The sequence below is a fragment of the Sminthopsis crassicaudata genome, chromosome 1 (assembly GCF_048593235.1).
Source record: "Sminthopsis crassicaudata isolate SCR6 chromosome 1, ASM4859323v1, whole genome shotgun sequence".
Classification (NCBI taxonomy): Eukaryota; Metazoa; Chordata; class Mammalia; order Dasyuromorphia; family Dasyuridae; genus Sminthopsis; species Sminthopsis crassicaudata.
The window spans coordinates 675,043,296-675,060,086 of NC_133617.1; the positions used below are offsets into that span (position 1 = coordinate 675,043,296).

Here is a 16,791-nt window from a genome sequence, read left to right on the forward strand (position 1 = left end):
TGTCCCTTTCCTTTCCACCTCACTTATGGAAGCACCTGAGTTGCCAAGTCTGTGGCTGAGGGCCTGGAGAAGGGCCCATGTTTCAGACAATGCTCCTTTCTCAGATCTCTTGGTTTAGGGCTTAATGGGACTGTGTGGGGACAAAAGCAAGGATGTGCCACACTGGCTCTGGTAACCCCTAGAGCCACCACACTGGCCTTTTATGAACACCCAAAAATGCCCCTTACTTCAGACTCTGACTCTTCATGGGACGCGGCCCGCCTGTACCGGACTTTGCTTCCATTTCTTGAGTCCAAGCTGGCTTCTTTTTCTTCTAGCTTGGCTTTTGTCTTTCCCTTTTTCATAAGAAAATTATCCACAACCCAAAACATCAGCGCCTGCAGGAGGATGAGGAGCGAGTTATGAGTGGGCACCTGTTGGCCACTTAGAAACATGACACTGTCATCACTGTCAATGGCAAATGACGTCCAGCCCCCTTCTTCACTCTGTCAAGTTTCTGTCAGACCATTTAGAGTAATACAAATCTGATGCTGGAAGAGACCCACAGAGCCCAGGCCTTTTCATTTAAACACAAGAGAAAACAGAAGCTTGGATAGAAACAACAAGACCAGAGATCTGAAGCCGGCAGTGACCGCAGTGGTCACCTACTCCAGCCCCTGCATTTTACAGATGAGGAAACCCAGGCCCAGAGAGGCTGGTGACCTGCCAATAAGCAGCAGAGGCAGTATCTAAACTCCAGGTCTCTCGCTCCAAACCCAGAGCTCTTTGAAATGACTTGCTCAATGAAAGAGCCATGAACTTGGGACCTCGGCTCACGGGCCACATTGTCCAATTCTACACCCCTGGCCTCTCCACCCATGTCTGACACCTATGTCCCAATTTAGTCTTCCGTTCCCACTAGGGGCTTATTGGACTTCTTTTGCTAATTTCTAACTCCTGTACCACATTTAATACTTTAATCTCTCTCTCAAATAAAGAATTCCAGTAATGATTTAAGTGAAATCTCAAAAACATAGGCCAGTAAAAGAGACCCTAGAGGAGGAAATAATCTTGAGAATACTCTTCTAGGAAGGAGCCTGAGAACACTGCACAAATATCGCACAAAACTGCCTTTGGCTGCCAGGACAGAATCAATGAAAGGCTACTGACATGGCTCCACTGTCCACTTTATCCTTGGGGGGTTGGGGGTTGGGTGGCAGTGATAAAAAGGCTACTCTGGCCCTCCCATGACAAGTATCCAAAGACCCATTTAGACATGCAGGGGTGCCATGATGAGTACACAGAAATCACAAGAAAAAAGGACTGGAGAATTATGAAGAGGATATTATCCACACAAATTTTCAAATCTGTATTTCTTAGAGGGGAGAAAAATGAGGAAAAATGCTGTCCATACTAACATTGACAAAGAAAGGGACTATCAGCATGACGATGGCCAGCTCCAGTTGAGGGTTCTCAATAGGATTCAAAAGGGCAACCTGTGAAGAGAAGAGAGTCCAATTCAGTCAGCAGAAAGTCTGATCCCTAAGGTCACCCTGAGGGGTGAAAGGGAGAAGGCGGCTAAGCATACCTGTGGCCCTGCCAGCTTTCCCCAGGCCCTGCCCTCGACTTCAGTAAGTAGCAGAGTTGGCCTTTTGAAGCCAGGGTCTATTTTCTAGTTATCTTTACAAAAAGACAAGAACATCAGACCAAGAGTACTACAAATGATGTATCAGCAACTTTCTGGAACCTTTTCTCAGGCCTGTCTGGCAACAGACAGAGCTGAGAGGAGGGAGCTCCATGGGCCCTTCCTCAGAGGCCATCATCTTCATGAGGTTAGTCTCCCTCTGGAGTCTGTAGTTGTAACAAATTCACAGATTTAGGGATTAGGTGAGTGCTAAGGTTGGCAGTTTTTGTTCTCCTGTTTACAGACTTAGCTGATCTCTTTTCAGGCCAGTCTGAAGAATGTGTCAGGTCTAGAACCTGCTGCAATGATGCCAGTGAATTGTTGCAATGAAGGCCAAGAATGAAGCCATCATTCCCACTGGCCCATGAGGAAAGAAGCTCTCTTGGAGTAGAGTATGGGCACAGATCCTAAGAAAGACACCCTGCCATGGGGTAGGACCAGGCTCCTTTCTACTGCAGGCCACAGGATGGGGAGAGTGTTCTAAATGTTCAGACATTCATTATCCAACTGAACACCAGGCTACGGATGCCAAGCCAGTCACACAGCATGAGGCCACGAGCCTTCCTAAAAGTGCTGCTTTTTCTGATGCTACAGGCACTGAGGGGGGGGGTCCAGCCCAGGGATGGCAAGCCCACTGCTGGGCCTGCCTGAATTGGGGGCCACATGTAAGGAGCTCAGAGAAGAAACCACCAAGACAAGTCTGAACCCCCGAGGGGACAGAGCCGAGCTGCAACAGCTCCAGAGCTGACCTTCCCCTGGCCAATGGTGCTCTCAGGGAACCAGTGAAGGCAGGAAGAAAAATGCAAACCTTTTTCCACTGAGGTATGAGGAGGACGATGATGATGATGGTTTTCTCAAACATCATGATTACGATGTACAGAGCACACTGCCCAACCCAGGCACCACACTGCAGTGGGTCTCCTGCAAATACAATAGCAGACACTAAGGAACACGGAGAAGCGTCCAGCAAAACCAACTCCCGGTTTGTCTCCTCATCTCCCTTCCCCCACTCCCTTCTCCCTCCTTTGCCTTCTGCTTCTAGCGCTTCACCTCTTAACTAAAATCCTACACAGCACAAAAGTCCCATGTAAGAGACTCCAATGTGCCTTAAATAAATTGTAAGGTCTGTTGGCAACTGCCACTAACCCAACAGATCTTAATGCTTCAGACAGGAAGGGCCAGAGACTTCCTAATCGAGGGCCTAAATGGATTTTCTTCTTGTGTCTTTCTCAGAGGGATTTCCAAGGTGCCTCTGGGTTGGCATTCTAGAAGAGCAGATTTGCTGTGCTTGACTGCACATTAATGAACAGCCTGGCATCAGAAACATATTAAATAAGATAATCATTTTCACCCATTACTAAGCCAGTATCAGTACTAACAGTAACTGACTCACTGTTTTTTTGGGCCCTAAAAGAAACTAAGAGATCCTGGGCAATAATTTGTCCCATGGCCTGGTTCTCTGGGCAAAAATCAGAACATCTCACCTCCTAGGTGTCCTTGGCTCCTCAGCGGAGGTTAAAGTAAAAGGTATTGACCAGAAAGGATAACTCAAAGGAAACAAGAGAAAAACTCTCAAAGAAGGTGGAAGAAAGAACAGTACACCATTCTGGCCCTAGGCCTTGCTACAGGATCCAAAAAGACTTTGACAGGCTGAAATGCTGAAGGAGGGAGGGAAGAAGGAAGGAATTGGGCAAGAAAGGAAGAGAAGGAAGGAAGAAGGGACTTATGAAGGGCCCACTTTGTGCCAGGCATTAAGTCAAATGTTTTACCAATGTTTTCTCAGAGGAGCTAGACTGAGCACTGAGGCCCTATTCATTGAATAAATGCCTACTAAATAGATGAATTCTGGAAGACTAGCAATTACAGGACATATCAATCCAGATGCTAAGTTACAAAGAGGACACAGCAAACAGGCTACTGGCAGCGCTCAGAATCTCCTGGAGAATAAATGGCGGGCACCTGCCCTGCTGTCACAGGGGCATTGGGATTGCCGCGCCTAGCACAGCTGGCTTTGTGGACAATACCTGAGTCATGTTCTTTGGCAGTTTAGACCCAGTGCCAGGAGCCTCAGAGGATATTCAGAAAGACTAAGGAAGGTTCAGCTTAAGCAGCAGCAGCAGTAGACAACTGCTCTGGGGACTAAGCTTTGAGAATGAAAACTTGGCTATTAACAAGAAAATGACAGTTTAATCCTTTGATTCCACTATTCATAAAGCAATCTCTTTGTGGGCATTTGTGTAATAGGCCCCTATTCCTACAAGACAGAACGTGCCAAGGGTACAGAGCAGAAATCCTAGTGAATGCCTTTATATAGCTGTAATGGCTAAGAGATCAGGACTATTCCCTTTTCTGGAAAGCCTTAAAAGATTTGTGGTTGACATGTTCAAATTCAGTAATTTTCCATCTTTGAGTTTTCTGTAAAAAAGGACAATAGGCATTTTAGCCTAAAACTATTACAAAAGAATAATGCCTACAAATGCTTTTTAAAACAAACTTTTGTAATCTTTACATAATCCTTAGTCCATCTCAGAAAAAGTTCACAAAACTATGAGTCCAAGGAATTCACAAAACTGAAAGCCACAACATAACACTCCTGAAAACTTCCTGAATCTTGACAGGTCTGTTCTCAAACAAAAACCAAGCACAAAAATTTATTTCATACCCAAAGAAAAAAACAAATCATATTTTCTTAAAGTTTCCTTCCTTTATTATCTATTTCTACCATTGACCATGATAGAAATGACTTCCCCAGCTTCTGACAGAAATGCCCATAAGAAAGCCAAATCGCAGTCTTTTAGGACACTTTAAGGATATCATCTCTCACAATGGGGCAAAACCTGTAAATCAGACGGACAGAGTGAACACTTCTTGATCGACTCCACTGAAGTAATCTAGGGATAAAGAAAACTGAACTCCCTATTTGTCTTCAGATAACACTTGAAGGGCAATACCCATTTTCATCTGACTATCTTAGACTTAGTCAAAACTGGTTTTTTCTTTCCAGTTTAGGGAAAGTAAATTCACAAGGGCATAAAGCAGTGCAAAGAATACTGTCCAGGGAGTCAGAAGACCTGAGTTTAAATCTTGGGTCTGACACTTATGTGCTGCAAGAGTTCACATTTACCACAACTTTGTGAGGGAAGTACAATCTGTTACTATCATCATTTTGCAGATGAGGAGATGCAGTCTCAGAGAGGTTGTGACCTGATCCGAAACAAAATTGAGAACCTGAACCAAATCCTCTTCACTTTAAGTTCAGGCTCTATCAATACTACCATACTCTCTCTGCAGTGACAACCTCAGCTTTCTCATCTGTAAAATTACAATAAAAACCATTTGCCTGGTCTTTGGCTGATGTAAAAATCAAAGCAAGTAATGAATGAGAACAGCTTTTATAAAATTCATCAGAGATTATTGCTGCTGATGATGACAAAGATGGTGATAAAATCACAAATTTTCAAAGGGTAGACAAGGGAAAACTCCTAGTTAAGTTGAAAGAAGCAATTAGTCTTACAGAGCCTGTGAATTAGGAGTCAGGATAGAGATGCTGGCAGATGTCACCTGGAAGTCCTGCCTAACCAACCAGTGGTGGGGCAAAACCAGGGGCTAGGAATAAGTTCTCAGTAGCCACTCCTATCCTCTGGGAGGAATGAATATCCTGTTCCCTGAAATGATGCTACTGTTTAAAGATGAGAAGGGTATAATAATTCTGATTTGCCAACTCACTTCTCCTTCAAAGGTCATAATATCAATGATAATACAGGCACTAAAGAAGTAACTAGTTGATTATATTGCCTGAGGCTCTTCCACTTGTAAAGTCCAAATCCAGCCTATTCAACGGGTCACTGACAAAGTCTTCTTCTAATGCCTCAAGCCACAGATAGTTTTCCTTTTGTTCTTTAATAGTTCCATAATAGCCTGCATTTGGAATATACTGAACATTTTGCTAGTCCTGTGAATTATCCTTTAATTCATATATTTCTCTATATAACCAGATATAATTACATCAAAGGCAAAGATAGGTTTCATAATTAAACCATAATACTAACAAACTCGCATACATACAAGTAGTCAATGATTTTCAAACGCTATTGCTCAACCAGTCTCTCATCCCCTGCTGACAGCAACCCCATGAGGCAGGAATTCTTTTTCCAATTCTACAGGTGAGGAGACAATACAGGCTGCAAGATCCAAGGACACATAGCTAGGACAAGACTTTGCATCGATACAGGGTTGCTTTCACATGCATTGTCTCACTGGACCCTCAGCACTTTCATGACGGAGGCAAAAGAGAAACATCCATTTTACAGAGAAAAACATAAAAGTTCAGAAACATAATTGAATCTTTCTGAGATCAAATTATTAGTAATAGAGACAGGATTTGATCCCAGCTTCTCTGACTTCCACTGCTCTTCCCACATACCATACTATTGTTCCTGTGCTGAGGACATTGGCAAGAGGAAAGCTGAAAGGGTAGATGTGGGGACCTGATGGATAAAACAGGTCAGGCACTCCTGCCCCTAATAGCTTCAATCACTGCATGTTTCCCCACTGGGTCTGGACAAGCCAAAGCACCAGTATTGGGATAGCAGAGAAAGCTTGGTGCCCTGGAATGCACAATGAGGTGTTCAGGCTCCTTAGCCCTAGCCAAAGTCACAAGGGTTGTCTTCATCTTGAATGGAAGCTAGGGCTCTTGACAAAGGTTGTCTAAACATGGAGTTTCAAAGGGATCATGTATAAGTGAACAGTTTTTGTCTTGGCCAAGGAAAAACGGATTAATAAGAGAAAGAACTGCTTCTCTGGACTGAGGTAGAACCTAAATTTACTTTACTATGACTCAGGCCATGGTCACAAGAGAAAAGGCCTATGGGGAGATGGGTCACTGGGGTCATTTTCCCAAACCCGTGCTTTTTTTACAAAGCAAACTTACTTTTCCCCCAAGGACACAAAGGGATTGGCAAACAGGCCATTAGAGTACAACTTTTTACATAACAGGAGAAAATCAATGCCAAACAGGAAAGAGTTTGGGACGAGGGAGGGTTGGGGGTGGTTCATTCTGGTTACAGAAAAGGCATGTTTATCACAGTAATCAAGGCCACCTTGGCTCTCCTAACTGGAGCATTCTAAGGTCCTCAATCCTACTAGGAAAGGAGCAGAAAAGAGGTGAGAGGAAATGTTAACATACCAGACAAGAAGCAAGATTCAAAAAGATCTCAATAGGCTAAAACACTATAACACCAAATCTATTAAAATGAAATATAAAAGGGACAAACTGAAAGCATTTTGTTTATGTTCATAAAACTATGGAGGAGAGATGACTAGTTAACAGTTGTTGTCTGAAAGTGATCTGGGAGTTTTGGTGGACTTCCAGTTCAATGAGAGCAAGAGTGGACAGCCAAGTAAACTAATCCAATCTTAAAGACAGAGCTTCCTTCCAGTGACCCTTCCTTTCCTGATTTCCCCAGTTGTTCCTGCATTCTAATCACTCAAATTACTTTATCTACATCCCATATTTAATTCTCAGGGAACATGTTCTGTGTTGTTTCCCTTCTCCCAGTAGAACGTAAACTCTTAGGAGCCAGGAATTATCTCATTTTGGTATCTGTATCCCCAGTGCCCAGCTTAATAAAGGCTTATGATTGAATAATTAAGGAAGTTATAATACTGCTGTACTAAGTTTACTTCTAGATACCACATTTTAGGAAGAGCATTGAAGACAGTAACCAAGATGGAAGGAGTCTTAAGTTCATGCTAAGTGAAAAGTAAGTGAAGGAAATGGTGAAAGCTTGGAGAAGAGAAAAATTAAGTCTTGATATAAGAAAAATTGAGTATATCCAATGAGTATATCCAAGGGACTAGGTTATCTTAAGAAGTGGCCATCATTCACCTCCCCATTCCCTGAGTCTTTTAAGCAAGGATCAGATGACCACTCATTGGGTGCATGGAGAGATTGCTATTTGCATACAGGATGGTCTGGATGATCATAAAGTCCTTTCCAACTCTGTTCAACTCTTACTCAAGGAAACTTGTTCAAGCCTACTGCTAGCCTAAGTCTTCAACAGTGGCTCTTAAGAGACAAGTGACAGTCATTTGAATGACTTTGAACTGCCAAGAGTGCAGATACTCTTTCTTGGTTAGCACAAGATAACAAGCCCAAAGTTACTCTCCCCATACCAATCCTATCACACAAATTTACCTAAAGCCTACAAGCTAAGAGACTACCAGCATCCTAGGATACTTATGAATGGTTCATCTAGAGATCTCACAGAATAGGAGAAGCAGCAGCAGCAAAAGAAAACACAAACTACAGCCTATTTTCTCATCAATGCCACAGAATATAAAGAAAATGTATTTAAGGTGTATAATGCAAATAAATCGACTGCTGCATGAGATTTAAGTTTCAGTTTTATATTCATTCTGATCATCAAACAGGAAGAAGTTCTATGTAAAAAATGTTATACTGTACTTAAAAACAATAACAAAACCATTCCCTATATTCAAGCAACTGATATCTGCAAAGCAAAACCAGGACTATAGTTACAAATACATATCTTTATTGAATGCAGTTAAGGAAGAACTGAGGGACTCTCCTTGGTATTACAGAATGAAGACTAGACAAGGAAGCAGGACACAGCCTTCCTCTTTCCTGATCTACTCTTTATTACCTGTGTTCTTTTGATAAAATCAGTACATCACCGGCCTGAAGGCAGGGCACTGGACTACTCACCACAGGAAAGCTTTCTTCAAGGAGAACAGTAGGAATGATATTTCTGTTTCCAAACATTTCAAGCAGATGACTCATAACACATCAAGTAATGGAACTAAGAAAGTACGTTCTCTCAGCTCAGCTAACGGGGGACACATGACTCTAGCTTCTAGAAATACACAAATAACTCTGGGCTGAGGCTTAAGGATCATCTCTTTAAAAAAAAAAAATGTACACACAAACTCTGGAGAAAAAGGCCCCTGCCTTGTGAGTCCTTAGCTAGGGACGCAAGCAAAGTCAAGCTTTAGGGGAAAGCCACAAGGCTGTCTGAGAAGTCTGATGAGGAACAGGCAAAGGAAATCATGCTGCATACCTTGCTTCTTGGCCGGTGTTTTCAGCAAACATTTAATAAGCTCTGCTCTTCCTGACAAGCAGAGCTTTCCTGTGAACAGAAGCAAAGGGCTCGTTTTGTAGCCTGGCAGGCTGTACCAGCTGAGGGTAGCAGGGATGCTGACAATGAGGCACGTCTAGCACTACACTCTTATATGGATTTGTTCCTTATACAGAATCAGTCTGAAGTAACTAAAACTCCATTCTTGCTCAGTGCCAACTAACTTTGCACATCTGCCTCTACCTGTTTTTATGGACTTTGAGAGTCTCTACAGCATTTTGCATCTGTCCAATGACCCTTCTCCTAATCTACCTAATGTAATTATAATTAGTATTCACTCAAACATTAAGTACTTATTATACACAAAGCAATGAACAAGGCACTCCACCTTCAAAGACTTTACAGCTACAGTACACAATATTACAGAAGTGCACTGAAAAGGGGGGGGAGGGAAGTACCTGGAAAACCAGAACCATAGAAGATACAACAGAAGGAACAGCATTTGAAGGGACTCTAAAGAATAGGTAGGAATATAATAGGCAAACAGTGGAAAGAAAGACCTTTGGTGACAAGGTCCAGTGGAGAAGGGAAAGGTGACAGTGATGTCAGATCCCAGAGGCCCAGAGGCCCCTAAATGCTTAATTTGTTGGAGCTTGTGAGTAGGCAAAAGCAAACCATAGATTTTTTTTGAGCAAAGTAATGGCATAAGATCTACAGAGAAGAAAGATTATTTTCTGCCACAGAGAGACTTGTTAGTAGGCCACTACAACTGTCCAGGTCAGTGGTGGGCAACATCAGTGGGAAGGGAAAGGACAAATGTGGATGAGGCTCAATCAAAAATTCTCAGCTGATTACTTATGCAGTAGAGAGGTAAGTGTAAGATAATCAAAATTTTGAACCTAAGAAGTAAAATGGTAATTTCACAGACAACAAGAAAGTCAAAAGGAAAAACAGGTTTGGCAGAAAAACTAACATCTTGGTTTTAGACATGCTGAATCAAATATCCCAATGTAGACATCCTGGAATTAGAGATATAGGTGTGACACTCAGAAGATCACAGGGTAAGCTGCAAATAAAGATTTGGAAGTTTGATTATAGACAGGTCTGATAATAGAAGCCACAGCAGAGAATGAGATCACCAAAGGAGCAAGTGTAGAGAGAACATTCTGAAGAACACTTACATTAAGGGATTGGGAAGAAAGGAATAAGCCAGTTAGAAAAAAGATGAGATGGGTAGGCTGAGTGAATATAATAAAAATGATAATGCTACCTAAATTAATCTACTTATTTACCAATCAAACTTCCAAAAAATTATTGTACAGATCTAAAAAAATTAGTAACAAAGTTTATCCGGAAGAACAAAAGAGCAAGAATTTCAAAGGAATTAATGAGAAAAAAACAACAACAACACATTTTTTCCCCCTGAGGCTGGGGTTAAGTGACTTGCCCAGGGTCACACAGCTAGGAAGTGTTAAGTGTCTGAAAAAAAAATGCTAGCTATATCAGATCTAAAACAATATTATAAAGCAGTGGTCACCAAAACCATTTGGTACTGGCTAAGAAACAGAGTAGTCGATCAGTGGAAGAGGTTAGATTCACAAGACACAATAGTCAAACTATAGCAACCTAGTGTTTGACAAACCCAAAGACCCCAGCTTTTGGGATAAGAACTCACTGACAAAAACTGCTGTGAAAATTGGAAACTAGTATGGAAGAAATTAGGGCTCAACCCACACTTAACACCACATACCAAGATAAAATCTAAATGGGTTCTTGATTTAGGCATACTGATATTATAAGCAAATTAGAAGAACATAGGATAATTTACCTCTCAGATCTGTGGAGAAGGAAGGAATTTGTGTTTAAAGAAGAACTGGAACTCATAACTGAACACCAGGTAGATAATTTTGATTATATTAAGTTAAAAAGTTGTATAAACAAAACTAATGCAGACAAGATCAGAAGGGAAGTAATAAATTGGGAAATCATTTTACATTTAAGGGTTCAGAGAAAGGCCTCATTTCTAAAATATACAGAGAACTGACTCAAATTTATAAAAATTCAAGCCATTCTCCAATTGATAAATGGTCAAAGGATATGAACATATTATTTTCAGATGACGAGATTATAATAATTTCTAGTCATGTGAAAAGGTGCTCTAAATCACTATTGATCAGAGAAATGCAAATTAAGACAACTCTTGAGATATCACTGCATACCTCTCAGATTGGCTAAGATGACAGGAAAAAGACAAGGACGAATGCTGGAGAGGTTTTGGAAAACTGAAATACTGACACATTGTTGGTGGAATTGTGAACAGATCCAGACATTCTGGAGAGCAATTTGGAACTGTGCTCAAAAAGTTATCCAACTGTGCATACCCTTTGACCCAGCAGTGTTTCTATTGGACTTGTATTCTAAAGAGATCAAAAGGACAGAAAGAAACCTGTATGTGCAAAAATGTTTGTGGCAGCTCTTTTTGTAGTGGCCAGAAGCTGGAAACTGAATGGAAGCCCATCAGTTGGAGAATGGCTGAATAAATTGGCATATGAATGCTATGGAATATTATTGTTTTGTAAGATATCAGGAGGATGATTTTAGAGAGGCCTGGAGAGACTTACATGAACTGATTTGAGTGAAATGAGCAGGACCAGGAGATTATTGTACATGACAACATCAATATTATATGATGACCAATTCTGAGGAATGTAACTCTTTCCAACAATGAGATGATTGATGCCAGTTCCAATGACTTGTGATGAAGAGAACTATTTGCACCCAGAGAGAGAACTGTGGGAACCGAATGTGGATCACAACATAACATTCTCACTTATTTTGTTGTTGTTTGCTTGCATTTGTTTTCTTATTTACTTTCTTTTTTTGATCTGAACACAGGTAGAGCAATGCACTTTAATGAGTCAGAGGATGTCTCCTCTGTGATCAGAGAGAAAGAAGAGAAGGGTGGGGAATAAGAAGTCCTACAGAATGAAGGAAAGCAACTAAAACAAAAACCTAATTTGATTTTAGGGTTCATTAAGACAAATGGTGTCCAATGAGAATGGTAACAAACCCATCTTCATGTATTACAACTTGTTCAATCATTCCCCAATTGATGAGCATCCACTCCTTTTCCAATTCTTTGCTACCACAAAAAGAACTGCTACAAATATTTTTGCACATGTGGGGCCTTTTCCCTCCTTTATGATTTCCTTGGAATACAGACCCAGTAATGGCAGTGTTGAGTCAAAGAGTATGCAGTTTTATAGTCTTTTGGACATAGTTCCAGATTGCTCTCCAGAATGGAGAGTTCACAACTCCACCAACAATGCATAAATTTTCCCACATCCTTTCCAACATTTATCATTATCCTTTCCTGTCACCTTAGCCAATCTTAGAGGTGTAGAGTGGTACCTCAGAATTGTTTTCATTTATCTTTCTCTAATCAACAGTGATTTAGAGCATTTTTTCATTTAATTATAAATGCCTTTAATTTCCTCATCTGAAAATTTTCTGTTCATAGTCTTTGATCATTTATCAATTGGGGAATGACATGTATTCTTATAAATTTGACAGAATTCTTCATATATTTATATATTTATAGACCTTTATTAGAAATGCTGGCTAATTCTGAAGAGCAATTTGGAACTATGCTCAAAAAGTTATCAAACTGTGCATACCCTTTGACCCAGCAGAGTTGCTATTGGGTTTATATCCCAAAGGGATCTTAAAGAAGGGAAAGGGACCTGTATGTGCAAGAATGTTTGTGGCAGCCCTCTTTGTGGTGGCCAGAAACCTGAAACTGAGTGGATGCCCATCAATTGGAGAATGGCTGAATAAATTGTGGTATATGAATATTATAGAATATTACTGTTCTGTAAGAAATGATCAGCAGGATGATTTCAGAAAGGCCTGGAGAGACTTACATCAACTGATGCTGAGTGAAATGAGCAGGACCAGGAAATTGTTGTATACTTTAACAACAATACTATATGATGATCAATTCTGGTGGATGTGGCCATTTTCTTTTTTTTTTTTTCTTTTTTTTTTTTAAACAAAGTCACTTTATTATAAATTTTTTTTGACAGTATATATGCATGAGTAATTTTTTTTATAACATTATGCCTTGTAATCATTTTTCCAAATTATCCCCTCCCTCCCTCTACTCCCTCCCCTAGATGACAGGCAATCCCATACATTTTACATGTGTTACAGTATAACCTAGATACAATATATGTGTGTAAATCCAATTTTCTTGTTGCACAGTAAGAACTGGATTCCGAAGGTATAAGTAACCTGGATAGATAGACAGTAGTGCTAACAATTTACATTCGCTTCCCAGTGTTCCTTCCCTGGGTGTAGTTGTTTCTGTCCATCACTGATCAACTGGAAGTGAATTGGATCTTCTTCATGTTGAAGATATCCACTTCCATCAGAATACATCTTCATACAGTGTTGTTGTTGAAGTGTATAATGATCTCCTGGTTCTACTCATTTCACTCAGCATTAGTTCACATAAGTCTCTCCAAACCTTTCTGAATTCATCCTGCTGCTCATTTCTTACAGAACAATAATATTCCATAACCTTCATATACCATAATTTACCCAACCATTCTCCAATTGATGGACATCCATTCATCTTCCAGTTTTTAGCCACTATGAAAAGAGCTGCCACAAACATTTTGGCACATACAGGTCCCTTTCCCCTTCTCAGTATTTCTTTGGGATATAAGCCCAGTAGTAGCAATGCTGGATCAAAGGGTATGCACAGTTTGATAACTTTTTGGGCATAGTTCCAAATTGCTCTCCAGAATGGTTGGATTCTTTCACAACTCCACCAACAATGCATCAGTGTCCCAGTTTTCCCACAGCCCCTCCAACATTCATCATTATTCGTTCCTGTCATCTTAGCCAATCTGACAGGTGTGTAGTGGTATCTCAGAGTTGTCTTAATTTGCATTTCTCTGATCAGTAGTGATTTGGAACACTCTTTCATATAAGTGGACATAATTTCAATTTCATCATCTGAGAATTGTCTGTTCATATCCTTTGACCATTTATCAATTGGAGAATGGTTTGATTTCTTATAAATTAGGGTCAGTTCTCTATATATTTTGGAAATGAGACCTTTGTCAGAACCTTTAACTGTAAAAATATTTTCCCAATTTGTTACTTCCCTTCTAATCCTGTTTGCATTAGTATTGTTTGTACAGAAACTTTTTAGTTTGATGTAATCAAAATCTTCTATTTTGTGATCAATAATGATCTCTAGTTCTCCTCTGGTCATAAATTCCTTCCTCCTCCACAGGTCTGAGAGGTAGACTATTCTCTGTTCCTCTAATCTATTTATGATCTCATTCTTTATGCCTAAATCATGGACCCATTTTGATCTTATCTTGGTATATGGTGTTAAGTGTGGATCCATATCTAATTTCTGCCATACTAATTTCCAGTTTTCCCAACAGTTTTTTCCAAATAATGAATTTTTATCCCTAATGTTGGTATCTTTGGGTTTGTCAAAGACTAGATTGCTATAGATGTACCCTTTTTTGTCCTTTGTGTCTAATCTGTTCCACTGATTGACTGGTGTATTTCTTAGCCAATACCAAATGGTTTTGGTAACTGCTGATATATGATATAGCTTTAGATCAAGTACACCTAGACCACCTTCCTCTGACTTTTTTTTCATTAGTTCCCTTGCAATTCTCGACCTTTTATTCTTCCATATGAATTTTGTTGTTATTTTTTCTAGGTCATTAAAATAGTTTCTTGGGAGTCTGATTAGTATAGCACTAAATAAATAGATTAGTTTGGGGAGTATTGTCATCTTTATTATATTCGCTCGGCCTATCCAAGAGCACTGAATGTCTTTCCAATTATTTAAATCTGACTTTATTTTTGTGGCAAGTGTTGTAATTTTGCTCATATAATTCCTGCCTTTTCTTTGGTAGATGGATTCCCAAATACTTTATACTCTCATTTGTTTGGAATGGAATTTCTCTTTGTATCTCTTGCTGTTGCATTTTGTTGGTGATATATAAAAATGCTGAGGATTTATGTGGATTTATTTTGTACCCTGCAACTTTGTTAAAATTCTGAATTATTTCTAATAGCTTTTTAGCAGAGTATTTGGGGTTCTCTAAGTATACCATCATGTCATCTGCAAAGAGTGATAGTTTGATTTCCTCATTTCCTACTCTAATTCCTTGAATCTCTTTCTCGGCTTTTATTGCCGAGGCTAGCATTTCCAGTATTGAATAGTAATGGTGATAGTGGGCAACCTTGTTTCACTCCTGATCTTACTGGGAAAGGTTCCAGTTTATCTCCATTGCATATTATGCTTACTGACGGTTGTAAATATATGCTTCTGATTATTCTAAGGAATATTCCATTTATTCCTATACTCTCAAGCGTTTATAGTAGGAATGGATGTTGGATTTTATCATATGCTTTTTCTGCATCTATTGAGATAATCATATGGTTTTTTATTAATTTGATTATTAATATGGTCAATTATACTAATAGTTTTCCTAATATTAAACCAGCCCTGCATTCTTGGAATAAATCCTACTTGATCATAGTATATTATCCTGGGGATGATTTTCTTTAGTCTTTTTGCTAATATCTTATTTAAGATTTTAGCATCAATATTCATTAAGGAAATTGGTCTATAGTTTTCTTTCTCAGTTTTCAATCTACCTGGTTTAGGTATCAGTACCATGTCTGTGTCATACAAGGAGTTTGGTAGGACTCCTTCATTCCCTACTTTTTCAAATAGTTTATATAACATTGGGGCTAATTGTTCTTTAAATGTTTGGTAGAATTCACATGTAAATCCATCTGGTCCTGGGGATTTTTTCCTGGGGAGTTAATTAATAGCTTGTTCTATTTCTTTTTCTGAAATGGGACTATTTAAGCAATTTATCTCCTCCTCTGTTAATCTAGGATGCCTATATTTTTGGAGGAAGTCATCCATTTCACTTATCAAATTTATTGGCATAAAATTGGGCAAAGTAATTCCTTATTATTTCTCTAATTTCTTCTTCATTGGTGGAAAGATCCCCCTTTTCATTTGTAAGACTAACAATTTGATTTTCCTCTTTCCTTTTTCTGATCAGATTTACCAAAGGTTTATCTATTTTACTGGCTTTTTCAAAACCAATTCTTAGTTTTATTTATTAATTCAATAGTGTTTTTTACTTTCAATATTATTGATTTCTCCTTTTAATTTTTGTATTTCAAGTTTGATTTTAGGTTGGGGGTTTTTAATTTGGTATTTTTCTAGCTTTTTAAGTTGCAGGCCCAATTCATTAATCTTCTCTTTCTCTATTTTGTTCAAATAAGCCTCTAAAGATATAAAATTTCCCCTTATTACATATGCTTTAGCTACATCCCACAGATTTTGGTATGATGTCTCATCATTGTCATTATCTTGGATGAAATTATTAATTGTTTCTATAATTTGCTGTTTCACCCAGTCATTCTTTAAGATGAGATTACTCACTTTCCAATTACTTTTTGGTCTATTTACCCCTAACTTTTTGTTGAATGTAGTTTTTATTGCATTGTGGTCTGAGAAGAAGGCATTTATTATTTCTGCCTTCCTGCATTTAATTTTGAGATCTTTAAGTCCTAATATATGGTCAATTTTTGTATAGGTTCCATGAACTGCTGAGAAGAAAATATATTCCTTTCTATCACCATTCAGTTTTCTCCAAAGGTCTATCATGCCTAGTTTTTTCTAATGTTCTATTTACTTTTTAAATTTCTTTCTTATTTGTTTTGTAGTTTTATTTGTCTAAATCTGAGAGTGCAAGGTTGAGATCTCCCACTATTATAGTTTTACTGTCTATTTCTTCTTGCAACTCTCTTAATTTTTCCTTTAGAAAGTTAGATGCTATATCACTTGGTGCATATATGTTTAATATTGATATGGCTTCATTGTTTATGCTACCTTTTAGCAGGATATAGTTTCCTTCCTTATCTCTTTTAATTAGATCAATTTCTGCTTTTGCTTGATCTGAGATAAGGATG

The 16,791-nt window shown here is 39.1% G+C and overlaps 1 protein-coding gene across 1 annotated transcript in view; it reads right to left on the reverse strand.

The window, feature by feature from the left end:
* The window catches only part of STIMATE (STIM activating enhancer), a 63,285-nt gene that overhangs the window by 2,816 nt on the left and 43,678 nt on the right, over positions 1-16,791 (reverse strand). Inside the window, exons 5-7 of the mRNA XM_074283530.1 lie at positions 2,472-2,584; positions 1,398-1,475; positions 228-377 (exon numbers count right to left, since the gene is read on the reverse strand). Of these exons, the coding sequence (XP_074139631.1) occupies positions 228-377; positions 1,398-1,475; positions 2,472-2,584 (341 nt within the window). The remainder of the gene's footprint in view (positions 1-227; positions 378-1,397; positions 1,476-2,471; positions 2,585-16,791) is intronic.